The following is a 27455-nucleotide window of genomic DNA, read 5'->3' on the forward strand; positions in this document are numbered from 1 at the left end:
TTTCTGTGCTGCAGGCTCACAAGGAAAATGGGCTGGACCTGTGGATTTTGTGACATCCAGGCCAATTCTTTCGTGGATAGAAATTCGGACAGGAGGCTGAGTTTTGAGCTAACCCCAGGACGTACTGGTTTATACCAACCCACCAGCCCCCTCCCAAAGAACCTCCTTGCTCTGTCTGCTGCCCCATTTTGGGGATAGGGGAGGGTATGTCAGCTGGAGACCTGCCCCAGTGCTTATCACCTTGCTGTGATTTAGCGGGGGGTGATGCGGGGTGCACCCCAGGGTGGGGGACAAAAAGTGTATCAAAACCCAGCCAAGGCTGTATCACCGCATTGAGGCTGCTCTGAAATACCTTCCCCTGGTTATTTTTATTGCTTCTAAATATATCTGGCTCCTCTCTCTGCTGTGCAAATTGCTGCTGGTCGTTCACATGGCTGCAGAGTGGGAGCAAATTGTGTCAAGTGTGTCACAGAGGCCAACCGCAGGTGCCTCTGCTCTGCGGGAGGGGGAGAGAAGGACTCTCAACTCCTCCCTGCTTACACACCCTCTTTCTGCCCCTAGCAGCCGGTGAGTTTGCCCACCCCTTTCTAATTCAGGGGTAGGCAAACTACAGCCCGGGGGCCACATTTGGCCCTTCAGTTGTTTTAATCGGCCCTTGAGCTCCTGCTGGGGAGTGGGGTCAGGGGCTTGCCCTGTTCCGCATGTGCCATGGCTCCCGGAGGCAGCGGCATGTCTATGCTCCGGCTCCTACGCATAGGGGCAGCCAGGGGGCTCTGCACGCTGCTCCCACCCCAAGCATCACCCCCGCAGCTCCCATTAGCCAGGAACCGCAGCCAATGGGAGCTGCAAAGGTGGCACCTGCGGACAGGGCAGCCTGCACAGCCACCTGGCCACGCCTGGGCATCGATGGAGGCAGGATTGGAATAGCAGGGGGCTACGGGTCAGGAGTGAGGGATACCGATGGGGGTAGGATTGAAATAGCAGGGAGCTATTGGTCAGGTGTGAGGCATTGATGGGGGCAGGGAAGGGGACAGAACTGGAATAGCAGGGGGGCTATGGGTCCAGAGCAAGGGACATCGGTGGGGCTTGGGGTGGAGGAGAGGCAGGACTGGAGTAGCAGGGGGCTGCGGAGCAGGAGTGAGCGACATCAGCAGATCTTTGATAAGAAGCTGCGTTCCCCCAAGGGGAGTGCTCAGAAGGGCACAGAGAGCTGGGCTGGAGCCGTGCAGGGACCACGGGCCGTTGTCTCCATGCCTGCCGCCCCCTTTCTGTACTGTCACAGCCTCTTTGTCTGACTTGCTCTCCAGATGACCGACATCGAGTCAAGCTGCACCCGCTGCTCGGGGACCCCAATTCGGATTACATCAACGCTAACTACATCGACGTGAGTACTCGGGGGGCTCTGGGCCCGACCTCGGCGTCCCCGCAGTGCGCTCGCGGGGGGATAGGAGGGGCAGCGTGTGGACCTCGCAGCATCTGTGTGTGGCCATGCATGTTCTGCAAGGGATGGTTCTGCAAATCCGAGCAGCGCGTGGAGGGAGGTGGGATCCCCCGGGAGGAATGTCCGGAGGTTTGACTAACTAACCCACCGCACCCCAGCACAACTCTGCTCCCACAGCCTGCCCGATGTATGTTCTTTGGTTCTTGCTATTCCTCCCCGCAGTGCCCCAGTATCCCATCTCCCCCTTCTGCTCCTCTCTCTCTCTCATTCCCTTTTTCCTCTGTGGTCTTTTCCTCCCCACCCCATGGACCAAGCTCTATACCTGTGTGTGAAGGGCACCAGAAATGGAATATCAGGGGAAATGCCAGGTCAGGCGGAGGGGCACAGGCAGGGCTGGGTGGGGAGCCCATGGAGTGATGGGGTATCCAGTGGATCAGGCTGAGGGCACAGGCAGGGCTGGGTGGGGAGCCCAGGGCTGGGGTGATGGGGTATCCAGTGGGTCAGCCTGAGGGCACAGGCAGGACTGGGTTGAGAGCCCATGAACTGATGGAGTATCCAGTTGGTCGAGCTGAGGGCACAGGCAGGGCTGGGTGGGGAGCCCAGGGCTGGGGTGATGGGGTGTCATAGAATCATAGAATATCAGGGCTGGAAGGGACTTCAGGAGGTCATCTAGTCCAACTCCCTGCTCAAAGCAGGACCGATCCCCAATTAAATCATCCCAGCCAGGGCTTTGTCAAGCCTGACCTTAAAAGCTTCTAAGAAAGGAGATTCCACCACCTCCCTAGGTAACGCATTCCAGTGTTTCACCACCCTCCTAGTGAAAAAGTTTTTCCTAATATCCAACCTAAACTTCCCCCACTGCAACTTGAGACCATTACTCCTTGTTCTGTCATCAGCTACCACTGAGAACAGTCTAGATCCATCTACTTTGGAACCCCTTTCAGGTAGTTAAAAGCAGCTATCAAATCCCCCCTCATTCTTCTCTTCTGCAGACTAAACATCCCCAGTTCCCTCAGCCTCTCCTCATAAGTCATGTGTTCCAGTCCCCTAATCATTTTTATTGCCCTCCGCTGGACTCTTTCCAATTTTTCCACATCCTTCTTGTAGTGTGGGGCCCAAAACTGGACACAGTACTCCAGATGAGGAGTATCCAGTGGATCAGGCTGAGGGCACAGGCAGGGCTGGGTGGGGAGCCCAGGGCTGGGGTGATGGGGTATCCAGTGGGTCAGGCTGAGGGCACAGGCAGGGCTGGGTAGGGAGCCCAGGGCTGGGGTGATGGGGTTTCCAGTGGGTCAGGCTGAGGGCACAGGCAGGGCTGGGTGGGGAGCCCATGGAGTGATGGGGTATCCAGTGGATCAGGCTGAGGGCACAGGCCGGGCTGGGTGGGGAGCCCAGGGCTGGGGTGATGGGGTTTCCAGTGGGTCAGGCTGAGGGCACAGGCAGGGCTGGGTGGGGAGCCCATGGAGTGATGGGGTATCCAGTGGATCAGGCTGAGGGCACAGGCAGGGCTGGGTGGGGAGCCCAGGGCTGAGGTGATGGGGTATCCAGTGGGCAGTGGCGTAGCTTGGGGGGGGAGCGGGGCAGTGGCGCCTTGTGAATGTCTTGGCCCCTTTTAAATTTTCCCCTGTTGAGGGAACAAGGGGAGCGATCCCCAAAAAAGGCGCCACCCGCTGCGGCACTTCTACTCCCCCGGTGGCGGGACCTTCAGTGCGGCTGCAGACACCCGGCGCAAGTGAGGCCGGCCCCCAGCCCACCGCCGGGGGAGTAAAAGTGCCGCAGCGGGTGGCACCTCTTCTTTGGATCGCCCCCCCTGTTCCCTCCACCTGGCTACGCAGCTGCCAGTGGGTCAGGCCGAGGGACACAGGCAGGGCTGGGTCGGGAGCCGAGGGCTGGAGTAATCTGGGGAGGGTGCATGGGCAGGGTGATGGGGGAATCTATCCTGGATCATGCCAGATGTATCTATCCCTCGAGTCGTTTGCATGGGAATTAGTCCAACCTCAGTCTATAGTTATTATATGAAGCGCCGCAGTGGTTCTCCTGGGCTTGCCAGCACCGCTCAGTTTGCAGCGAGAGCCTGGCAAACCTGGGGGCTCACACAGAACTTCTTTGGCAAGTTCTTTCCTGAACCGGAGCCAAGGCCCCTCGTTCCCCCCACCCCCATCGCAGCTGGGTCTCCCCCCAGCTGAGCAATGCCCCCATAGGGTCTAGGGGGATGGGCTGTCCCAGTTAGTTCATTCTGCCTGGCTGATCCAATGGGATAGCAGGAGCAATGCTGAGTCCCCCATGGGCCGTTGCTGCTGCTTCTTTTCTCTGCTGTCTGTCATCTGTGACCCGCTCCCATGGCTGCCGTGTTCTAATCCATCTCTTGGACTGTACCTTACTAATCTTCCTGTCTCTGGTCTCTTTTTCTTTTCAACTTGTGTCCGATTGGGATCATTAAGATTCGGATAAACCGAGAAGTAAGTAGCCTATATCCCTCTCCTCACTTTTTCCCCCACTTTCCTTTACTCCTCCCAAGACACCAACCTGGGGACTTCCTTCCAGCATGTGCTCTGGCCCTGATGCAAGTGGGGTAGATGTGTACAGGTGCCTGTTAGATGGCACTCAACTGCCCCTCAGGAGGCTGCGGTTCAAGTCCTGCCTCTTACAGAGACTGCTTGTGTGACCTGGGAATCAGGCCCAGCAATAGCACATGGGTACAGCGGAGCGGTGGCCATAGGTGCAGGCAGAGAGGACTGGATTGTCATCGGCACTGAGGCCTTGGTTACGTGGGAAAGGTTTTTTGGTGTGACTTCAAACCGGTGCAGTGCTACAGGTCTGTCTCTCCGGCAGACACGCGAGGGCTGCTTTTGGTTTAGCTTACGGAGCTTGGAAAGAAGGTTAAACTAAACAAATGATCCAAAAGAAGCTGCTCGTTTTTTAAATCGAGCTGGGATGTTTTTCTAAAGCTCTGCGCAAGGGAGTGTCTTGGGGCAGGTCTCTGGCTTGTGTTCCACAGGGGGTCAGGTTAGGTGATCCCAATGGTGTCTTCTAGCCTGGGAACCTATGAGTCAGTACTGGAATAAGCATGTCCACACAGGACTAGCAGGGACCTCTTGGATCCTGGAGTCCAGCCCCCTCCTATCACAGGCACCCCATCATATCTGCCTGGATAACTCCACCTGTATCACACTGACCCACGCAGACAAGGCTCTTCACAGCCCTGGAGCAGCTAGAGAGGCCTGTGCACCAGTGAGAATCAGGCTGGCTCAGTGTCTCCCCTTCTGCAGCCTGACGGAGCCGGGGGGGTTTTATTTGTATGTCTGCCCATCAGTCTGGCTGTCGGAAGGTTTTGTGTTTTTATTTCCTTATCGATCTCCAGCAATTGCATCATTAAAGCATGGTCAAGGCAGCTTCCCCCATACCAGCAAACTGACCCCTGGAAACAAACCCTGCTGAAATTGCACATGATGGGTCTGCAGCTGGAGCCCTCCTGGTTCTGTTATTGGCCTTGTTAAGATTTGCTCTGCTGTTTGGGCTGACACTTCCCTACTCAGAATTAGTAATGTTTGCAGTAACTGGCTCAGATGAATGAGGAGTGTGGGCCATTACCCGGGTCCACATGCCTGCTTCGGACTGGGATATTATTAATAGGGCTCTCACGGTGACATTACCCACAGCCTTCAAATGTTTGTCGGCGCCGGTTGTGTAAGCAGGAAGCCTCTGACCAAGGCACCTGGCCTCTGAATGTCAGGCCAGGGCTTTGATTGTCTCTCTGGCTTCTGTGCTGTGGACACAGCCCGGCTGTAAGTAGAAGGGGCCAGGTGAGTGGCTTCCGACAGCAAATTGGAGTAGAGAACGGGGCAGAGGGGGTCACAGAGTCTGCTCCAGCATGTTGGTGGGGTGATCTTGGGGGATTCTACAGTGAAATCTCTCTGTCCTCCACCCCCCGCTTTTGAGGTCTTGTTTCCCCCCTTGCACTCCTCTTCCCCACTTGACCCATTTTCAAATTCCTTTCCCCCACCCCTCGGATTGCTCGTCTCTCCTCTTTTCCGAGTCCTCTTTACTCCCTTCCCCGTTCACCCCCTGTCCATTCCTCCTCATTCTTTATAGTTCCCAGCCCTCTCCCTTCTCTCCCCGTCCCTGCGGAAAGGGGGCTGCTCTCGCACTACTGCCTACCCCGTAGCTACTGAGAGAGGAATTCCCCCAGGGTCATGCCCATGTGCCAAACACCTCTGAGGGGTGGTGTAGGAAGACTTAAGGGGATGGTCTAGATGGTCTCTTGAGGTCCTGTCCAGCCCTACATTTCTATGGCTGCGTCCCCACTTGGTGCTCCAGGTGTGATCCCCAGCTCACACGTACTTGTGTGAACTCTCACCTAGATAGTGCGCTAGAAATAGTCGTGTAGCCATGGTTGCACAGGCAGCAGTGACAGGGGCTAGCCGCCCCAAGGATATATCCGTGGGGTCTGGGCGGGTTTGTACTTGGGCCAGCCAGTTCCTCCGCTGACATGGCTGTCTACGCAAGCTGGGCATCACGCCGTGAGCTCCTGATGTAGACAGAACCTAGGGGATGATGTCAGAAAGCCCCCACCCCCCTCGAGGGTGTCTCTGGAGTTTGCCTAACATCCTTATTGGCGTGAACTGGGGGGTGCTTGTTGATCCTGGCTGGGAACCTGTGTTTAAAGAAGGTTGTGTCTGGGGGCTTTCAGCTGAGAGTGGCCTTTAGAGAACGCAACAAGCTCCAGGTCTGGCCAGCTGGAAACTCTTAGCTTATCTGGGGCATGGAGCATCAGGGAGTCTCGGATCGAAGCCAGGCGTCCTACTGACTAGTCTCCTCCTGGCCTCAGAGTGCAGTCAGTCTCTCTCAGCCTGGCATTGTCTGGGACCCAGGAGAGTTCTGAGCAAGAGGCTGTATGCCCAGTACAAATACCCGTGTTCAGAGGATGGTGTTTGTTCGGAGATCACTGCAGGGGAAATCTCACTGGCCTGAGCCTTCCCCCTGCCCGGGGAAATGCATAGGGATGCCAGGTAGTCACTCTGTGCCATGGGCTTTACCCTCTCCCCATGGTCCAGTTCTCTGGTGAGCTGGCCATCAACTTGGTCAATAGGAACAGGGTCTCATGGCAACCCCCACTGAGGGTGGCTCATCAGCTGTGTCTCAACCAGATTTCCTTCCCTAGAGGTTTAACAGAATCTTGTTCCATTACAGGGTTACCACAGATCCAACCACTTCATAGCCACTCAAGGTAAAGTGCCTTTGAGCTCCTGGCTTTGTCTTTCATTCTCTGCCTCTCCCAGGGCCATTGGGCAGACAGTGCTCGGGGGTCCAGTGACCTGCAGCTTTCCCCCCAGGGGATGTGGTTTGTAATGTGGAGATTAAATCCGTGGTTCAGTGCAGGGTGGGCTGGAGACTGGGCTTTCTGATCCCAACACATTAGCACCAAACCAAATGCCGGCTGGAAATTCCCTACTGAATAACAATCACTTGCAATCCTCGCGCACAGCCCCATTCTCCCTGCAGGATGCCCGGGACCTTTGCAGGCCAAATGGGGCACAGAAACACTACAGAGTTATTTAGGCCTGATCCGAAGCATGTTGAAGTTAATGGAAAGACTCCAGTTGACTTCAGTGGCCTTTGGCTCAATCCCAAAGTGGAAACAACTACCAGGTCTGATTGAAATGGCGACCAATGAACTGGATTCTCTGTGAAGGGACATTCCATTCTCATTGGCTAGGGGCTATGTCAGGGGACAAGAGGTGGGCTTCCTTAATCCTTTCATCCCAACACAACACATCAGTGGCTCACCAGGACTGTGCTCAGATCCAAGGGTTCCAGCTATCACAACCAGCCCTGCAATTATAAATGAGTTTACACAGGTCAGTGCTCAGGAGCAACCCTACCATAACAAGAGAAGCAAAGCTAGCGCCCATGGGCAGCCTTGTCAGCAACCCTACCATAACAAACCGGTGTGCACAGCCCACCTCTCATGTGCAGCTCTACAATGGCAAGGCAGTGCACGCAATTCCAAAACCCACATGCAGCCTTGCAAGAAAAAAAAATTGTTGCCTGCAGCCCCACTGCGGGCAGGCAACCCTACAATAACAAACCGGTCTGCACACCTCAATGCCCACAAGTGGCACTGTAATAACAAGCCAGTGTGAGCAGCCCACCACTCACATGCAACCCTACAATAACAAACCGGTCTGCACACCTCAGTGCCCACAAGTGGCACTGTAATAACAAGCCAGTGTGAGCAGCCCACCACTCACATGCAACCCTACAATAACAAGAGAAAATGATGTCAGCCGGGGAAGATACCATTTCAGTGAGGAGAGACATTTTAGCTTCAGACTCCCAAGGGGTTTTATTTACCAAAAAAAGTGAACAGGGGGAAAGGGAAGTAGCATGATATTGAGACTGGAAGCTCGTCAGAGCCAGGTCTGTTTGTTGGTATGTGTCTATACAGATCCTAACCCACTGGGGCCCTGATCTCGGGGAGGCATAGTGGGATCTGAGGATAGTGGTTTCCTCTATGGGGTCTCAGTTCTTTTCCTCTTTGTCCCCCAGGCCCCAAGCAGGAAATGGTGTACGATTTCTGGCGCATGGTGTGGCAGGAGCACTGTTCCAGCATCGTGATGGTCACCAAGCTGGTGGAGGTGGGAAGGGTAAGGGACCAGTCCCATTCCTGTCCCCGACAGCTTTGGCTCTGCTAGGGCCCGTCCTCCCACGGTGCTACAGCGTGGTCTGTTTGCTTGTGGCAGGTGAAGTGTTCCAAGTACTGGCCAGACGACTCCGAGATGTACGGAGACATCAAAATCACCCTGGTCAAATCGGAGATGCTGGCGGAATATGCCGTCCGGACGTTCGCCCTGGAGAGGGTAAGTGCCTGCGTTGTGCTGCCTCATCCCTCATCCCTGTGGATGCAGGAGGCCTGTTCTATCCCAGGTTAGGTTGCTCCCTGGCTTGTATCAGATAATCCCCTGTGCTTCCCAGGGAAGGGGATGCTGCCAGCAAGCAAAGTCTGCAAGCACTTTGCAGATGCCGGGGGCCAGGCTAATCCAGGGACTGACAGGCAGAGAGCTGCCACCATGCATGTGCATCTAGAGCCCCGCAAACAAACCATGCTCTCATAAACAGCAGTGTAAACCTGGAGTAACTGCATTGACTTCACTGGAGTCATTCTGGATTACACTGGGGTATATGAGAGCAGAATTTGGCCCAGGATGCTGGGGTTGGTCTTGATATGCTGAAGTGGGTTAGTTGTTCACCAAGGGCCTGAACCAAAGCCTAATTCAGTCAGTGGACAGACTCCCATTGACTTCAATGGGCTTGGGGTCAGCTCTGGTTGGAGTACCCGATACAAGACCGAAGGACCTCCACTCCCTCTCTGGCCAGGGCAGCATCGCTCCTTACAGTACATTCTGTAGAAAAATTGGAAAGAGTCCAGCAGAGAGCAAAAAAATGATTAGGGGACTTGAGTACATGACTCATGAGGAGAGGCTGAGGGAACTGGAATTATTTAGTCTGCAGAAGAGAAGAATGAGGGGGGATTTGATAGCTGCTTTCAACTACCTGAAAGGGGGTTCCAAAGAGGATGGATCTAGACTGTTCTCAGTGATGGCAGGTGACAGAACAAGGAGTAATCATCTCAAGTTGCAGTGGGGGAGGTTTAGGTTGGATATTAGGAAAAACTATTTCACTAGGAGGGTGGTGAAACACTGGAATGCGTTACCTAGGGAGGTGGTGGAATCTCCTTCCTTAGAGGTTTTTAAGGTCAGGCTTAAAGCCCTGGCTGGGATGATTTAGATGGGGATTAGGTTCTGCTTTGAGCTAGATGGGCTAGATGACCTCCTGAGGTCCCTTCCAACCCTGATGGTCAATGATTCTATGATTGTCCTGGGCTGTGTCCTGGCCCATTTAAATGCCCCAAACAGTGGGGCTTCCCCCTCTTCTCCTAGGGAAGCCTATTTTTCTGTTGCTGTTTAGTGTGAGTTTCCCATGGTTCAGTTGCACCCCAAAACTCGTAGTGAGACTCTCTGTACCCCACTCCAAGCCATGCGCTGTGTCACTGGTGCTCATGGCCATCAGGCAGTAGGAGCCGTGCTCCGGGCAGGCTGGGTAGAACTGCTCGTTATTTACATGGTCACTGTTGATCATCTAATTTTAGGGTAAGCACCATGTAATTGCAGAGGGAGTGAACGATTGTTTCTATCGTCTAGTGTGGAGTGCAGGTTGCATGGCAATTACTGTACAGTACGGTACCTTGGGATATAATAAGTGTAATGTACCCCCTAATCTGCAGGAACACGAAATTACTGTCTTGTTACGAGCTAGGTACCAAACAGCTTCCTGGAAACGAGTGTATTCATTACCAGGCCATTCCTTGGTGCCCCAGAGGCCTGTGCAGAAGGGCTACTTATCACGGGTTGTCTGTTTTTAACCCCATTGTCGCTGACAGAAAAAGAGCTGAGACTATGTGGCTGTAGGGTACCAGGAACATCTGTCCATGGCACTGCCAGCTCGCAAGACTTAGCAATTGCTACTTAGTTCATCCCTGCGGGGGTTAATCCACAGGGCCCACATAGAACTGTGAACACTGTATCTTGTTAGGGGGCGCTAGAGATATGGGGCAAGATTCTTCCCTCTGTTTACACCAGGGCACAGTGTGTGTAAATTATCACCCTAGACCCCTAAGCCAACCCTAACCCCCTAAGCTAACTCTAACCCGCTAACCCTAACCTAGCCCTGACTGGTGTAAATGACTGCCCAAGGTATAGGGTCATGGAGAATCACACCCACCCCGTCTGTTCATGAGTGACCGCACACTCGGCAGCACCTGGGCACGCTCACCCCAGGGAATGCGATGACATGGCCAGTGGGGAACAGAGGCGCAGGGCCAGGGAGGAGCCTGCTCGGAGGGGCAACCTGTCAGGTGCTCCAGATCACTAGCATGTGCGCCAGCAAAGCCACCCCCAGCGATCTTGGTCTGGTGGTGCATAATCGACAGTGATCCATCTGCTGCTGCCTGGAATCCAGAGACAGCTGTAGTGAGTCTGGGTCTCCATTCCCCTTTGTTCTCCAGCTCCTTGGCTCCTGCTTCCGGGATTCCTCTGTCCTCACCCTGCCTTGTGCTTCCTTTACAGAGGGGCTACTCAGCGAGGCATGAGGTAAAGCAGTTCCACTTCACGTCGTGGCCCGAACACGGGGTGCCTTACCACGCCACCGGGCTCTTGGCCTTCATCCGAAGAGTGAAGGTTTCCACGCCCCCCGACGCAGGGCCTATAGTCATCCACTGCAGGTAAGAACCAGCTGCAGCTGCTTGGAGAACCCCAGAGATTTCACTGCCGGGCAGTGGAAGGGGACGCAGCACTCATAGGTGTCATGTGACTCCTGCATTTGGAGAGGCTGGGTGTGAGCACCGAAAGCTCCCTAGAAGTGGGAGGGCTTGAGCAAGGGGATGGGGCCTGCACCATAGAATCGTGTCCCAGGGCGCTTTGGCTTGGAGTGTAGGACACTTGGTTCGATAGTAAAATATTTAACAGGGAGCTATGAAATGTGTGACTTGGCTGCGGCAGGTAAGGAGCCTCTGGTTTATGGCTCGGGGTTGGATGTCTCTGCATGAACGTACTGAGCTGTAAAATGTTCTTACCCAGGCTGATGGGTAGCAGGTGCCTCTGAAATAGGAGGCATCTAGGGGAGGGTGTGTATTTCAAGCACTTGCGATTTGGAGCGCTGCACAGGGGCCTGTGTGTTCTCCTGACGTGAATTTACGGCCTGGTGAAATGAATCCAGGTTGACCCAGAGCCTGAAAGCATCTGTTCAGTCTCAGTACAAACATCTCCCATGCTGTCCCCTCAAGCCAGCATCTAACCCTGCTTCGGAGCGTCCACTGTCACTTGAGTGTGTGTTGTTCAGTCCCCCTGACCAGTTAGACTCAGGACCGCTCCACTGAGATTCATGGATTCGAAAGCCAGAAGGGACCATTGTGACCATCTAGTCTGTCCCTGTCCATAGCACAGGCCAGAGAACTCCCACCAAATAATTCCTAGAGCAAGCTTTGCTATGGAGGCCAGTGAGTCCCATCTGTGATGGGTTTTTCATGGGAATGTGGACAGCTGGCCACTTGTAAATACTCAATTTAAGACCACAAACTCCTCTTTTTTTTAGGGGTTCCCCCCACAGCCACCAGCTGGTGATCTCTTCCAGGAATCCCCTGCCTTTCACAGAAATGCAGCCACTTCTAGGGTGGAGCAGGGCAGCTATTTAGCAGCACATGGCAACACAACTCAGCAGTTCAGGACAGGATGTGGAAGAGAATATTGAATCACTGTCACTGGGTGGTCCCCTGTGAGCTAGCACCAGCTAGTTCTGCCTACCTCTACCTTCCTTCAGGCTCTCAGCTCTCCCCCCAGTGCTTCCTTCCTCTCCATTTATATGCTCCCAGCTGCTGGGGTTGTTCACCTTCAAATAAACTCCTCAGTCTCTGCTCAGAACTGGCCTTCCCACTTGGTCTCAGTTAACCTACGCTGGTAGGGATTTGAGTTTGCTCCTGACCCCGTTACATCATTTCTTGGAGATCTTACATGCAAGGACTGGTCAGGCTCAAGGAGAAGATTAGGGCCAGGAATGAGTGGCCAGGCCTCTGGTTTGAACCTGAAACAGAACAGAAAGTGCCTGTCCTCTCTGACCATCCATCAGAGCGTCCCAGACTTCCTTTGCGACGGTGTTCACGGCTCTTCCTCTGCTGGGCAAACAAGGAGGAGCTGATGAATGAGAGGGATTTTTTATTTGATTTCTCCTTGTCAATTGCCTCATCAGTATTCATTCACTGGAGACAAGGAGTGTGATTAGTCTCCGTAGTCTGTAATCACTGATAATCATGGGGAGTGATTCATCAGCCCCAGAAATTAGTATTTCACTATAAAAGCCTCTGGGAAAAGAGGGCGGGGGGAGTAAATCCATTCCTGGCGTGCTGGGGGTTGGTATGGCTCAGACAAGTGGATTGTCTGATGGGGTGAGTGTGATGGGCAGTGCTGGGATGTTTCTAAGGGTATGTCTACACTGCAGACCCGGGGTACAGCTCAGGTGGCCAGACTTAAACTAGTCTTAATCCAGGTGGCTCAGGTACCCTAGTAGTGAAGCTGTGGCAGCACGGGCTTCAGCACAGGCTGCACAAACCCACCCAGGGCCCCGGGTGGTTACTCAGGCGGCTAGTCCAGGCTGAAACATGCACCGCTGCAGCTGGGCTGGTCCAGTACCTAACCTAGACAGATTAAAGGTCGTTTGGGTCGGCACCCTGTGATTGCAGTGTAGGGATAACTTAAGCTTCTTCCACCTGGTCTGTCTGTAGGAGGGACAGACTCACTGGCGAGGGTTTGAGCTGGTGCCTGTGTGTGTTTCTGTGTCATGTGTCATGCCGTGTGAGGGTGTGTTGTGTCTGTGTGTCGTGTGTACGTGTGCTGTCATTTGATGTCACCGACAAGTTTTGCAGGCTTTACTCCCATGTAATTACTGATCCTGTATTTGTTTGTTCCCCTCCCACTCCCCATTGCCCCAGTGCTGGCACCGGGAGGACAGGCTGTTACATCGTCCTGGATGTGATGCTGGACATGGCCGAGTGCGAGGGTGTTGTGGACATTTACAACTGCGTGAAAACGCTGTGTTCACGGAGAATCAACATGATCCAGACCGAGGTGTGTAGGGAGGGTAAAGGGGGGAAGACACCCCCCCACTTCTGCCTTTTAACAACAGGCTTCCCAGATCTGGTATCAGGTGCAGAGTCTGTTCCCCTCCCTTCTTTGTATCCACCGTAGTCTGGTGCCAGGAGGAGAGACAGGACTGGGCTGGGATGCATCTAAAGGAGACTTGTTACTGAGGCTGCTGGACACAGGCAGATCCTGTGGTTCTCTCTGACTCCCTAGCTACCAGCCTGTGTTCCCTATACAGGGATTCCCTAAGTCCTGGCCCTGCGTGAGCAGTCAATTAAAATAGTTAGTGATGCTTAATCTTAATTAATTAGCCCTTCCTGCATCAGGTATTGCTGCTCTGTCTCCATAACATCCTCTGATGTTCCCATGGAAAGCAAAAAACCCGCCCCTGCCACCATGTCTGGCAATGTCCTTCCAGGAATGGCCTCAGCAAACATGGCAAGGTCTGCGGGGTCTGGAGAGCCATGGGCATTTGGCTTAATCCTTCCCAGAGGGCTCCCCAGGTGGGCAATGCTGGGCCACTTCACCTAGGCATAGTGGCAGCTCAGGGCAGCAGAGTCAGCATTTGTACTGTATATGTGCCCCTGACGGAGTAGCGAGTCCTGCTGTGTCCGGGGCCTCTTCAATGGGCCCCCTTCTCTGCTCCCCTCCTGGAGCCCATTGCTAATGCTGGTGTCTTCCCTCCCCCTGAAGGAGCAGTACGTCTTCATCCACGACGCCATCCTGGAAGCCTGCCTGTGTGGGGAAACTGCCATCCCGGTCAGTGAATTCAAGCCAACGTACAAGGAGATGGTCAGGATAGAACCGCAGAGCAACTCCTCGCAGCTGCGGGAGGAATTCCAGGTGAGCACCCGGGAGACTTCCCTGGGCCGGGGGCTCCATTCACCCTTGGGAGGCTACAGAGACGCTGCCAGTCCTTCCTGGGGACAAGACGTTCCTAGGAACTACATTCAAAGCCAACAAGTGTCCTGTTGCCCTGTGCCCTGCCCCCATCCCGCTCCCCAGCTCAGACTCAGCCAGTTACTACCGACAGCATCTGCCTGTGGGAGGCCAGAAGCCCCCGTCCAGGTGGGGTGTCACCAGGCAACCAGAGAGCCGCCTTCCCTCACTTCTCCCTTGAGGCTGCAGTCAATGCTGGCCTTGCACGTGGAAGGGAGCTCTGCTGAGGGCCCACGCCCCAGGGAGCTCTGCTGCTGAGCAGAGCAGCCCTGTTAGTGCAAGTCGCAGGCTGGGTCTAGTTCAGATGGAAAGGGGAGCCTGCGGGGGAGGGATGGGTTTAGTAACCCCGGCGCTGTGTGCCTCGCAGACCCTGAACTCGGTCACACCCCACCTGGACGTGGAGGAGTGCAGCATCGCCCTCTTGCCGCGGAACCGGGAGAAGAACCGAAGCATGGACGTCCTGCCTCCAGACCGATGCCTTCCCTTCCTCATCTCCATGGATGGCGACAGTAACAACTACATCAACGCGGCCTTAACCGACGTGAGTGCACCCCCAGGGAGCTGGCGCCTGCTCATCCCGGGGTGGTGGGAAGGCCAGAGACATAGCCCGATCTTAGTTCTCACTTTCTCTGCTACTGGACCCTTGGGGTTCTGATTCCTCACAGCCACGCACCCGGCGCCCACACTGACAGGGTTGCGAAATGGGCAAGTAGGCCCAGATCCTCAAAGGTATGCAGGTACCAGACTCCCTTAGAAATCAATGGGAATTAGGCACCTACACACTTTTGAGGAGCTGGCCGCAGCATCACCAGATCAGAATAGTAACATTTCAAGCTCCCCCCGCAATGGCTCCCTGGGCTATAGGTCCATGGAGACTCAGCCCCCTTGGTTCTGAGCCCCTGCATATGGTGATAACATTATCTAGTGGAACCAAGAGCCTGGCTTGCTGTGTGCCTTCTGGGTGTGATGCAGGGAGTGGGGTGGGAGGAGCCTGTGTGTCGTTAGGAGCACATCGGAGAAGTGACTTGGGCTTGCTCGTCAGTTTTGCTCTGAACCGGGCACAGTCAGGGCTGCCGGCCTTTGCGTTGTGAAATCCCACCACGGTGCATGTGTTTCCTTTTCCACACAAAATCTGGGGTTGGTTAAAATTCTGGCCCCATTTCGTACAGCCCCCCAAAGTCTAAGATGTAGGTGCATGTTGGATGTGTGTATTTAGCTATAAGGAGGAGACCTTATAGGTCAGTGCTGAGGCTCTGCAGCGGGGGATGTCCTGTAAACAGCAGAGAAAGAGAGGGGGAAGGAAGGAAAGAATAGACAACAGGCAGGCTGGGTGTTTCTTTGTATAATGGCACCTAACTCTGATATAGCACTTTTCCTCTGTAGCTCTCAAAAGCTCTTTACAAAGAAAGGTCATGATCATTACCATCATTTAATGGGTGGAGAAACTGAGGCATGTAGGTGTGACATGATTCACAGCAGGTGGATGTCAGAGCCAGATCCTCCCAACTCCTTGGCTAGACCCCTGCCCCCTGGGCCATGCTGTCTCCCATGTATAAGCTTAACTCCCAAATCTCGGCAATGGTTACAGATGCTGCAGTGGCTCCTTGGTCCCCCCACTCCCCTGAGGCAGGATGATGTTGAGAGGAATGCTGTTGCAAATGAAGCAGAAAGGACGCAGAAGCCTGGAAGCTCTGAGCACGCTGCCTATAGCGTGAAGGGATGGGTCGTTTATCACTGAAACCGCTTTTCTTTCTTCAGACCAAGCAGGGCACTTTCACGTCCGTGCAGCAGTGAATCAACTCCCATCGCATGGTGCATTCCCTAAGACCAGCATCCCCTCCCTCCCTGCCCCTGGATTCCTGTAGCACTCCTGATTACATCGGGGCCCGGCGCATTCCAGCTGAGCTCTGCGATTTTCATCCCGTGGGCAGTTTATCACGTTATGTCTTCATACAGATCTTGTCTCCCTGTTATCTGCTTTCACTTACAGCAGAATCACTTAATAAACCAGAGGCAGTCGCTATGAATGGCTCTGTAGCAACAGCCATCTGTTCTGGGGAAGCTTCACCTTTGGCTAACACACACAGCGAGCTTTGTTTTATGTTGTTTTGGTTTTCTTGTATCACCAGGCCTCTCTCACTGGATCTCTGCTTCAGGAACAGCCTGGGTCAGAGAACAGAATTTCGTTTACACTTTGCTGAGTGCAAAGCTCTTTGGACCGATTTGGAGGATAGGTCCATCAATTGCTATTAGCCTGGATGGGCAGGGATGGTGTCCCTTGCCTCTGTTTGCCAGAAACTGGTAATGGGCAATGGGATGAATCACTTGATTACCTGTTCTGTTCATTCTCTCTGGGGCACCTGGCATTGGCCGCTGTCGGAAGACAGGATACTGGGTTAGATGGACCTTTGGTCTGACCCAGTATGGCCGTTCTTATGTTCTTATTCGTGGTGAAGGATTAAACCCCTTGTCATCATCTATTTTTGTTGTTAAGAAATGTCATGTTCTTTAAGGGCTGGTGAAGGTCAGTCAGCCCAGTCTGTCCTAGTAAGTTTGGACATAACACTGATCCCTGTGACACTTTAAGCGCTGAGCGCTGTGGCATTTCCGGTGTTGAAATGAGTCTGGCAGACTTGGGGCTCAATTCAACATTTGCTGTCTCTGGTTCTTATATGGACTCCCTTGCTGTAGTACCTGAACAGTTCACCCCTGGGAGGCAGGGCAGTGCTATCATCCCCGTGAGACAGATGGGAAACTGAGGCACAGAGCTCTTTAGTGATTTGCCCAAGATCATGCAGGAAGTCTGTGGCAGAGCAAGAACTTGAACCCAAGTCTCCAGCTAGTACCCTAACCTCTGGGCCAGCCTTCCTCCTTAGCCTTGCTGCTGAGGGGGGCAGGTAATATGGAATGGGATGCTGGAATTTGTGAGCCTGATACCTGTACATTGGGATGTGGATTAAGATCAATTCATTTCACAGAGATAAAGGAACAACCTGGCACTGCACCACAAGGAGCTATGCAAGAGAGAGATGACTAGATAAAAGGGAGCATTTGTTAAGTGGAGGCATTATCATACAGCTGCTAGAGGACTCACTGGACCCAGCAGGCTGGGCTCCAGGGGAATAACATTTTCTCTTTTAAGAGCAACAAGGAGTCCAGTGTCACCTTAAAGACTAACAGATTTATTTGGGCATAAGCTTTCGTGGGTAAAAAACCCAGTTCTTCAGGTGCATGGAGTGAAAATTACAGATGCAGGCATAAATATACTGACACTTGAAGAGAAGTGAGTTACCTCACAAGTGGAGAACCAGTGTTGACAGGGCCAATTTGAGGTCAAGACCTCTTGTTTAAGAGGTTTCTGTTTGATTTATACTTATGAGAAGGCTTGAGCTGTCTGAGTGGGTTCAATGAGAACTAGGAATTTAGATTCTGTTTAACAGATTATTTTATTTACCGTATTTAGTGGGATTCCAATAACATCAAAAGACCCCAAACTAGATCAAGGCCCCATTGCAGCAGGCTCTGGACAGACTCACGTGAGGCCTACAAAGAGCATTACAAGTTAAACAGACAAGACAGACAGAGGCTGGGTGAAAGCAAGTATCATTATCCCCATGTGACAGATGAGTTTTGCTGTGCTGAGACATTCAGTGACTTCCTGAGGTCTTGTATGGAGTTTGTGGCAGAACTGGGAGTTGAATCCAGATCTCCTGAGCCTCAGTCCAATGTCATAACCAGTCTCATTCATTCTATGGGGATGAAACGGCTGCTGCCTCTCACCGACAGATTTCACAAGTGGCCCAAACTATTCTATGAATTCCTACAAGTAGCGATCCAGCTCCATGAGCAACTGGAACAAAAGGGGAAAGCCGACACATTTGCAACAAGTGCTGCCCACTTTGGTTTGCACCCATAGCATGGAAGAGTGTCACTCTGTTAGCACACAAGATGAGTAGGTGACATACGTGCGAGAAAAGAAACTTGGAAGGGTTTTTTCCTCCCTTTTCTCAGGCGGGGAAAGGAAATCCATTATGCACAGAAGTTACTTGCCACGGCACAAGCTGAAGTGTTGCAAATGTGTCTAACAAAAGAGCAGCCAAAGGAAGGAGCAGGCAATATTGAAAGTGAACGCTGCCGAGGTGTTCCTTCCCGGGGGTGCGGCGAGTCCCCGGGAGGTGGTAATGAAGTGGGAAAGTGGATGATGAACAGCCGCCATCTCACAAGGTACTTGGCGTCTGGCATGTCGCTTGGCAAGTTAAGGCTCCTTCAAGGAGGCAGAAAGAGGAGCTTGCGTCTTGAGAGAGACGCATTCGGGGCATGTTGCTGTTACTTAGATCACGACGCCGACAAGAAATGAGAAAGCTGTTGGCAGTTGTGGGAGAGGAGAGCCGTGATTGCACGTGTTCTGACCCTCAGGCAGAGATTCATGGATTCCAAGGCCAGAAGGGACTGTTGTGATCATCCAGGCCAAAGAACTTCCCCCCCAAAGTCCCCAGAGCAGAGATTTTACAACAGTGGTCCTCAAACTGCGGGGCGCACCCCCCTGGGAGGGCATGGAAGAACGTTCGGGGGGGCGCGGTCAGGGGGCATGGTGGGGACTGGGCCAGCCCCCACGGGGAGTGGGGAGGGAGCGCCACTCAGCCCCCTCTGCCCCTAGCTCCACTCTGGCCCCAGCCTGGGTCCCTGGCTCCCAGCCCTGACCACAGCTCCACTCCCAGCCTCTGGTCCCGGCATGGCTCAGCCCCCAGCTGCAGCCCTGGGCATGGCTTGGCTCCTGGCCCCAGGTCCCTGGCTCCCAGCGGTGGCTCCTGGGGGGCACAGATAGATTCCATTACTGGTAAGGGGGGGGGACAAATAAAAAGTTTGGGGGCCACTGTTTTAGAAAAACATCCAACCTTGATTTAAAAATTGTCAAGAATCCATCACAACCCTTGGTGAATTGTTGCAATGGTTAATTACCCTCACTGTTAAAAACGTATGCCTTATTTCCAGGCTGAATTTGTCTTGCTTCAACTTCCAGCTGTTGGATCGTGTTAGACCTTTCTCTGCTAGGTTGAAGAGCCCATTATTAAATATTTCTTCTCCATGTAGGTACTTAAAGACTATAATCAAGTCATCCCTTAGCCTTCTCTTTGTTACGCTAAATAGATTTGAGTTTCTTGAGTCTATCACCATAAGGCAGGTTTTCCAACCCTTTAATCATTCTCATGGCTCTTCTCTGAATGTTCTCCAATTTATCAACGTCCTTCTTGAATTGTGGGCAACAGAACCAGACACAGGATTCTTGCAATGGTCGCACCAGTGCCAAACACAGAGGCAAAATAAGCTCTATGCTCTTATTTGAGATTTCACTGTTTATCCATCTCAGGATTTCCCTAGCTCTTTTGGCCACAGCGTCACCCTGGGAACTCATGTTCAGCTGATTGTCCACCATGACCCCCAAATCTATTGTCTTCCATGGAGCTGTGGTGATTTTTATCCCAGCTGACGATCTGGGGCTATATTAGCATTTAACAAGATTCCTTAAATATTAGAGGTGGCCAGAAAAATCCCAGTGGGACACATTTTTCATCAGAATTTCATGATTAGTTGAACTTGACACATTTCAATTTCAACTGAGTTCCCATGGCAACCAGCCCAAGAAACCTTCCAGGGTCTGCAGCTCTGGGGCAGCCAGCCAGGCGGACTGTCCTGACATCAGGAACCCCAGGGCTCCCAAGATCCACAGCTTCATTCCCCTTCATGGAGAATTTAAAAATGTTTGGTTTTCACTCTGTATCACAATGGTAACCAGCTCTCGAAATATCAAAATCCTCCTCAAAACAGAATGACTTTCTCCACGCAGCTCTACCAGATGCCCGGTAACTACTGTCATGAGGTTTATCCTGTCTCAGCCCCGTAACAGCTAATCTCATATTTACACTCATTATTAGTGGTGAAATTCAGCATTAACCACAAGGCACTCCTGAGTTTTCATTCATTTGGATACTATTTCCTCCACTCTGCTGAGCCACAGTCTTCAAACAGTCCTAGCTCTCAGCCGCTACCAGCCTAGGTTGGATTTAGACTGGTGTGAACTAGAATGAAAAAGCTGCTCCATATTGCATCATCCTTGAAGCTAAGCAGTACCCTGGATGGAGCTAGATAGCCCTGATCCAACAAGGTGCTTAAGCATGTACTTAACTTTAAGCATGAGTCATCCCATTGACTTTAGTGGAATTAGCCACACACTTGGGTAGGCACAGAAAAGGCCTAGAAGCAGAAAGTCTCGTTTTTAGTGTTTCTGTGCCCAGTTAAATAGCTCCATGCCAGCAGCAGGTGAAAGACTCCGACTTGTTTACGCAGTATGGAATCCTTGGGCACTGTGGAAATGTATGACACAATCATTAGCTGAAACCTCTTCCCTTCCGCCCTACACAGCTCCTGGTTTCTGGGATCCCCCAGCTTTTGCTATAGGTGTAATCAGGCTAGTGACTTGCAGTCAGAGGACAGTTGGCGGGAATTTGCACAATGATTTCCTTTCCCTACAGGCTCCATGCTCTCTTTCTCTCTGTGTCTGGTTGTGGGCATTTGGTTTGTTTTTCTATTTTTTAGAGCAGGGCTTCTCAAACTTTTTTTGCTGGAACTCCCTTTGAAAATATTTCGGGCTGTAACAACCTCCCAAAAAGTGACAACCCCCCCCCCCCAATACCATGCCACCGTTATTTCTATGATGCTGCTGGCAGCAGGGCTGCCTGCGGAGTTGGACATCTGGCCAGCAACCACCGCCACTCCCAACACCCGCCAACAAGAGTCTCGCAACCCCCTTTTGGGTCGGGTTTGAGAAACAGTGGTTTAAAAGGACTCATTTTAAGAATGCTGTTTCAGACCAAAGGTCCATTTCTGAAATTATTATCTCCTCCCTCCGTTTTTGAAAACTCATCCAGGGCTTAAGGCAGCTGACGTTAATCAAGCCCAAATCTCCTGGGGGGGGGGGCGGGGGGGCAGGGAGATTGCCTGGAAAAACAAGGCTCAAGGAGAAATCCGAAGGCACAAAGATGTTCTTTGAGCGCAGAGAATTTGTCACTTGTGCGCAGAGTGTCGTTTCAAGAGTCCTTTAGTGGGGGTGGAGAACCAGCAAACACTCCACTGTCTGTCCTCTCTCTCTTCAAGTGCCCCTAAAAGCACTTGCTGCTTTTAAAGTGTTAACAAGCAGCGCAGTTTCCTTTGGAGAGGGGTCTTTCATGCCGTCTTTTTTTCACCCTAAGAAAATGTTTGCAAGTAGCAAAGCCACAGAGGTGTCTTGCCTCTAAGCTTCCCTCCACCCCCAGAGAGATTACCGCCTGGGGAGAGCAAAACTGAGAGGCACTTTTGTTCTGCACCCCTCTTAAGTGGAGCATGTAACTTTCTGGGGAAAAAAAATCCACCGAGCTGACATTTCTTGGTCTTGTGCTTGGATTAGAGGTGATCTCCAGCCCACTGCAGCAAGGTGGATGAAGCTCTATGTTTGAGAGGTCTGAGAGTGAAAAGTGTGTCGTCTTCCCCCAAGGGATGTCAAAGTGCTGAGATAATGTAAAGACACATTTTTAAACCATTCGGCTTTCCGGGGCCGAACCCGAAATAGGACAAGAGCTATGGGTATCTTGGGCCTCCTCCTCATGTCACTTGCACTTGTGTCCCACTGTTAACGTAATGGGTGTTACTCCTGATTTACACCAGCATGAAGGAGATCTGAATCAAGCTCCTCACTCCTGGTTCTTCAGTGCGTTCATGCCCCTGTGTTGCCCCCTGAGTGGTGTGAAGAGGCCCGAAAGTGTAGCTGGTCACTGAGAATGCCCTGGGCTGGCAGAGCTCCCGGCTGGCACAGAGCCACCCTGCCCAGCTCCTGCACCACTCCCAACACTTTCACATGGTCCTTGTAAGATGTGTGTGCGTGTCTGGGCAGGCAGGCGCAAGAGAGAGTGGCATCCATCGTGTTCCGCACTTCGCTATGTCCAGCTGCCAGCAGTCCCTTGGGAGTATCGCCAGCAGATGTGAGCAACCCTTGCCAGGGCTCAGATCTGCCCTGAGAGTCAGGTTCCCAGGTGCCCCTAAAGTGCTGAGCAGAAGCTTGACAAAGCAGAGAAAACAGGTCCTTGGGCCAGATCCCCAGCTGGTGGTGTAAATCAGCACAGCTCCACTGAAGTCCATAGAGCCTCCTGATTGATATCAACTGAGGGTCTGGCCCCATTTTCTGATTTACCTGTACAAGAAGCCATCCTGATTGGGCAACCTTCTGTCGTCAGAGACCACCATCCAATATGTGCAAACCTTTCGGTCCTGATTCTGCTCTCCCACGCTCCGGTGTAAATCAGGAGTGGCTCCATTGAAGTCAGTGGCGTTAAAGCATGCAGACCAGATGTAGGTGAGATCAGAGTCAGGCCTTTGAGTACAGCTCTGCTCCACTTTATTAGAACACCCTGCTCCGTTACGTTGCTGAGTTTTCTTGGTCCCCTGAGCAGTTGTTTCAGACAAGCCCAACTGGAGTCCAGTGGGTCTCATTCTCTTCCTTGCACCAGTTTCACACTGTGTAGCTCCCTTGGCTTCCATGGAGCTACTCCTGATTTACACCAGTGTAGGCAAAGGGGGGAATCAGGGCTAGGGAGTTCTCAGGTTGTCACAAGGATCCAATGGGCTTGTTTTTCTTTTCCTACTGATACTGCAGGGCAAAAGGCACAGTTGGAACATTTCCTCCATTCTCCTTCCGCAGCCTGCCTCACAGGGCCCAGATTTTGCAGCCCTGTTCAAAAACCGATGCGCTCTGCATCACGCTGCCTGCTGCACAGAGCGAGCTGTTCGGCTTCCCTATGCAGCACATTGCACTGTTTACTGCACGGGGGGTTAAGGCCTTGTCCGATGCCCACTGCGGTCAGTAGGGTCCCATCAGTGAACTGAATCAGAGGATCGGGCCTTTGAGACGGCATTATTCTTTGCCAGGACTTTCCTGTGACAGATCTCGGCACGAGGTTTAGTCTGGGAGGTGCAAGGAGCTTGCAGTAGAGCTGGGGACTGATCTCTGGTGTCTCAGTCCAGAGCCTTAGCCACCAAACCATCCTTCCCCTTTAGCTCTTTGGGGGAGAGGGCCTGTTACTTCCTCTCCCACCCCTACTGTGCTCTGGATGGCTGTGTTGCTTTAAGGAGCTCACTGGTCCTCTCCACTCTGTGCTTGCTCCCCTTCAGAGCTACACCAAGAGCGCGGCCTTCGTCGTCACCCTGCACCCTCTGCAGAACACCACCACAGATTTCTGGAGACTGGTGTACGACTACGGCTGCACCTCCATCGTCATGCTCAACCAGCTCAACCAGTCCAACTCCGCCTGGGTGAGTGGCACTGACGCGCGCCAGAACTTTTGAGGGCCGCAAATGTTTCTTTTTAAATCGATACTCTCTAATAGCGACCTTCCCATGGGTTTAACACTATGAATTTGCCATGCCAGGTGGGACTTGCTATCCATTACATATGCACCTTAGAGAGGGGACCAACCAGTACCCTTGGGATAGAAGGCAGCATTTGAACCATTCCAGGCCTCTCCCGGTGTACCAACCCCTACAGGGATTCCTAGAACATTCCTGCCGAGGCCAGAGCAGATTTAAGAGCCGATTACAGCTCTGTAATGTTAATTTGATGAGGAAACTAACGGGATTTTTACATAAAATTAGCATTATAGACTCTTAATGAATGTCTGGAGAAGACTTCATTAACCAGATTGTTTTATGAGTTGAAATCAGACACTTAATGTAAATGACCCAAAACTGCAGTTGTAATGTTCACAGGAAATAGGCAGATGAATGGAGTAAATGGCCCCAAATGAAGTTCTACTTTCCTTTGTATGACACTTGCGCTGAGCTAAATAGGCAGGTAAAATATTTATAGGTCAATAGGTCGATAATCTATCTCTATCTCTATAGCTAATCATCTCTCTCTCTCTCTCTATTATATATAGCTATATATTATGTATTCTATAGTATACAATGTTCCTATATTTTCTCTGAAGAGGGGCACTGCATCCACAGGGTCCTTGTGGGGTGACGTTAATATGACCGGAAATTAAGCAGAAGTAGAACACAAAGCCCTGGCAGGGATGATTTAGTTGGGGATTGGTCCTGCTTTGAGCAGGGGATTGGACTAGATGACCTCCTGAAGTCCCTTCCAACCCTGATATTCTATGATTCTATGAACACCAAGGTTGATCCTGGCAGGAGAATCTCTGAAGCTGGGTTAGTTTTCTAAGGAAGGGGAATAGTGGTGAAATATTATTAATTGTTTGTAGTGCAGTAGCACCTCGGAGCCCCAGTGATGGCCCAGCTGTTAGGTGCTGTGTGAACAAAAAGCTGGTCCCTTCCCCAAAGAATTTGCAATCTAGTTTCCTAAGGGTTGGGGATTCCATCACTCTTAGGACCTTTGAGTACTGGAGGAACAGTGCACTGCAGAACAGACTGCAGGGAGCGATCCTGTACCAGAAGGGGACGGGTGAGGGAGTTCTCACATCTAGGAAATCAAATGTTCTGGCTAACCCCATTCTTCAGCCTGCTCTGAATCTCCCTGTTGGAGAGGAGGCGGGGTGACAGAGAGGCTAATCTCAGCACTACTAATGCTAATACTTGGCTCTGATAGAGCACTTTTCATCTCTGGACCTTGAAATGCTTTACAAAGGTGCGTGAGTATCATATCTCCATTTTACAGATGGGGAAACTGAGGCACAGAAAGGGGGGAAGTGACTTTCCCAAGGTCACCCAACAGGTCAGTGGCAGAGCCTGGGATAGAACCCAGGTCTCCTGATCCAGTGCTCTGCCCCTTGCTACCACCCACGAGCTGCAGACATTTGGCACATTGTAGGATTGAGCCCTTGCAACGGCCATAGTGGGTCAGACCAATGGTCCATCTATTCCAGTATCTGTCTTCCGACAGTGGCCAGTGCCAGATGCTTCAGAGGGCAATTGTCAAGTGATCCATCTCCTGTCATCTACTCCAAGTTTCTGGCAATCACATGCTTAGGGACACCCAGAGCATGGGGTTGTGTCCCTGGCCATCTTGGCTAATAGCCGTTGATGGACCTATCCTCCAAGAGCATCTCTAATTCTTTTTTGAACCCAGTTATGCTTTTGGCCTCCACAACATCCCCTGGCAATGAGTTCCGCAGGTTGACTGTGTGTTGTGTGAAGAAGTATTTCCATATGTTTGTTTTAAACCTGCTGCCTATTAATTTCATTGGGTGACCCCTGGTCCTTGTGTTATGAGAAGGGGTAAATAACAACATTTCCTTTATTCACTCTCTCCACCCCAGTCGGTCACTTCCCCCCTTAGTCGTCTCTTTGCCAAGCTGAACAGTCCCAGCCTTTTTAATCTCTCCTCAACGGAAGCTGTTCCAGACCCTTAAATATTCTTCTTGCTCTGTACTTTTCCCAATTCTAATATGTCTTTTGCACCAAGTATTCCACGTGTGGGCACACCATGGATTTACATACTGGTCTTAGGGTTCTATCTATCTAAGATCTCAGAGCAGGAGCAAAATGTACTTAGAATCATAGAAATGCTGGGCTGGAAAGGACCTCGAGCAGTTGTCAAGTCCAGCCCCCTGCTCTGAGTCAGGACCAATTTAACCTCCTAGACTAGTGGTCTCCATAGTGGGGCGCGCGCACGACCATCTGTGGGGGGGCACAGCAGGAGGAGCGCCACCGAAGGAGCGCCACCGGCACGGCGGCAGCACCGCTCCTGGACCTTTGATTCTTCGGCGGCACGCCGGCCGCAGCTCGCCTCTCCCCGCTCCGTCTTCGGCGGCACGCTGGCTGCAGCTCGGCTCCCCTCGCTCCGTCTTCGGCGGCACGCCGGCCGCAGCTCGGCTCCCCTCGCTCCGTCTTCGGCGGCACGCCGGCGGCAGCTCGGCTCCCCTCGCTCCGTCTTCGGCGGCACGCCGGCGGCAGCTCGCCTCTCCTCGCTCCGTCTTCGGCGGCACGCCGGCGGCAGCTCGCCTCTCCTCGCTCCGTCTTCGGCGGCACGCCGGCCGCAGCTCGGCTCTCCTCGCTCCGTCTTCGGCGGCACGCAGGCCGCAGCTCGGCTCTCCTCGCTCCGTCTTCGGCGGCACGCCGGCCGCAGCTCGCCTCTCCTCGCTCCGTCTTCGGCGGCACGCCGGCCGCAGCTCGCCTCTCCTCGCTCCGTCTTCGGCGGCACGCCGGCCGCAGCTCGCCTCTCCCTGCTCCGTCTTCGGCGGCACGCCGGCCGCAGCTCGCCTCTCCTCGCACCGTCTTCGGCGGCACGCCGGCCGCAGCTCGGCTCTCCTCGCTCCATCTTCGGCGGCACGCCGGCCTCAGCTCGGCTCTCCCCACTCCGTCTTTGGCGGCATGCCGGCGGCAGCTCGGCTCTCCCCGCTCCGTCTTCGGCGGCACGCCGGCGGCAGCTTGCCTCTCCCCGCTCCGTCTTCGGCGGCACGCCGGCGGCAGCTTGCCTCTCCCCGCTCCGTCTTCGGCGGCACGCCGACCGCAGCTCGCCTCTCCCCGCTCCGTCTTCGGCGGCACGCTGGCAGCAGCTCGGCTCTCCCCGCTCCGTCTTCGGCGGCACGCCGGCGGCAGCTCGGCTCTCCCCGCTCCGTCTTCGGCGGCACGCCGGCGGCAGCTCACCTCTCCCCGCTCCGTCTTCGGCGGCACGCCGGCCGCAGCTCGCCTCTCCCCGCTCCGTCTTCGGCGGCACGCTGGCAGCAGCTCGGCTCTCCCCGCTCCGTCTTCGGCGGCACGCCGGCGGCAGCTCGGCTCTCCCCACTCCGTCTTCGGCGGCACGCCGGCGGCAGCTCACCTCTCCCCGCTCCGTCTTCGGCGGCACGCCGGCCGCAGCTCGCCTCTCCTCGCTCCGTCTTCGCAGCACGCCGGCCGCAGCTCGGCTCTCCTCGCTCCGTCTTCGGCGGCACGCCGGCCGCAGCTCGGCTCTCCTCGCTCCGTCTTCGGCGGCACGCCGGCCGCAGCTCACCTCTCCTCGCTCCGTCTTCGGCGGCACGCCGGCCGCAGCTCGGCTCTCCTCGCTCCGTCTTCGGCGGCACGCTGGCCGCAGCTCGGCTCCCCTCGCTCCGTCTTCAGCGGCACGCCGGCGGCAGCTCGGCTCCCCTCGCTCTTCTGAGGTTTTTTTTGCTTCCCTAGAGCTGGCCATGGGGGCGCGCAATTCAAAAAGTTTGGAGACCCCTGGACCTAGACCATCCCTGACATGTGGTTTGTCCAACCTGTTCTTAAAAACCTCCAATGACTAGGACTCCACAACCTCCTGAGAAGCCTGGTCCAGAGCTTAACTCCCCTTCTAGTTAGAAAGTTTTTCCTGTTATCTAACCTAAATCTCCCTGGCTGCACTTTGAGCCCATTAATTCTTGTCCTGCCTTCACTGGACC

At 53.4% G+C, this 27455-nt stretch overlaps 1 protein-coding gene across 11 annotated transcripts in view; it reads left to right on the top strand.

The window, feature by feature from the left end:
• PTPRU (protein tyrosine phosphatase receptor type U) overlaps positions 1-27455 on the top strand; it is a 322599-nt gene that overhangs the window by 266419 nt on the left and 28725 nt on the right. For 7 of the 11 annotated variants that reach the window (XM_048825551.2, XM_048825549.2, XM_048825554.2 and 4 more), the window contains 10 exons: positions 1308-1384; positions 3883-3900; positions 6632-6668; positions 7991-8088; positions 8185-8301; positions 10567-10721; positions 12981-13116; positions 13825-13974; positions 14438-14611; positions 23269-23409. In XM_048825551.2, coding sequence (XP_048681508.1) covers positions 1308-1384; positions 3883-3900; positions 6632-6668; positions 7991-8088; positions 8185-8301; positions 10567-10721; positions 12981-13116; positions 13825-13974; positions 14438-14611; positions 23269-23409 — 1103 coding nt within the window. Of the gene's footprint in view, positions 1-1307; positions 1385-3882; positions 3901-6631; positions 6669-7990; positions 8089-8184; positions 8302-10566; positions 10722-12980; positions 13117-13824; positions 13975-14437; positions 14612-15658; positions 15860-23268; positions 23410-27455 lie in introns of those variants that run through there. The other 4 variants (XM_048825552.2, XM_048825553.2, XM_048825558.2 and 1 more) reach the window with 2 other exon arrangements.

Source organism: Caretta caretta, chromosome 19 (genome assembly GCF_965140235.1).
Source record: "Caretta caretta isolate rCarCar2 chromosome 19, rCarCar1.hap1, whole genome shotgun sequence".
NCBI classification, from domain to species: domain Eukaryota; kingdom Metazoa; phylum Chordata; order Testudines; family Cheloniidae; genus Caretta; species Caretta caretta.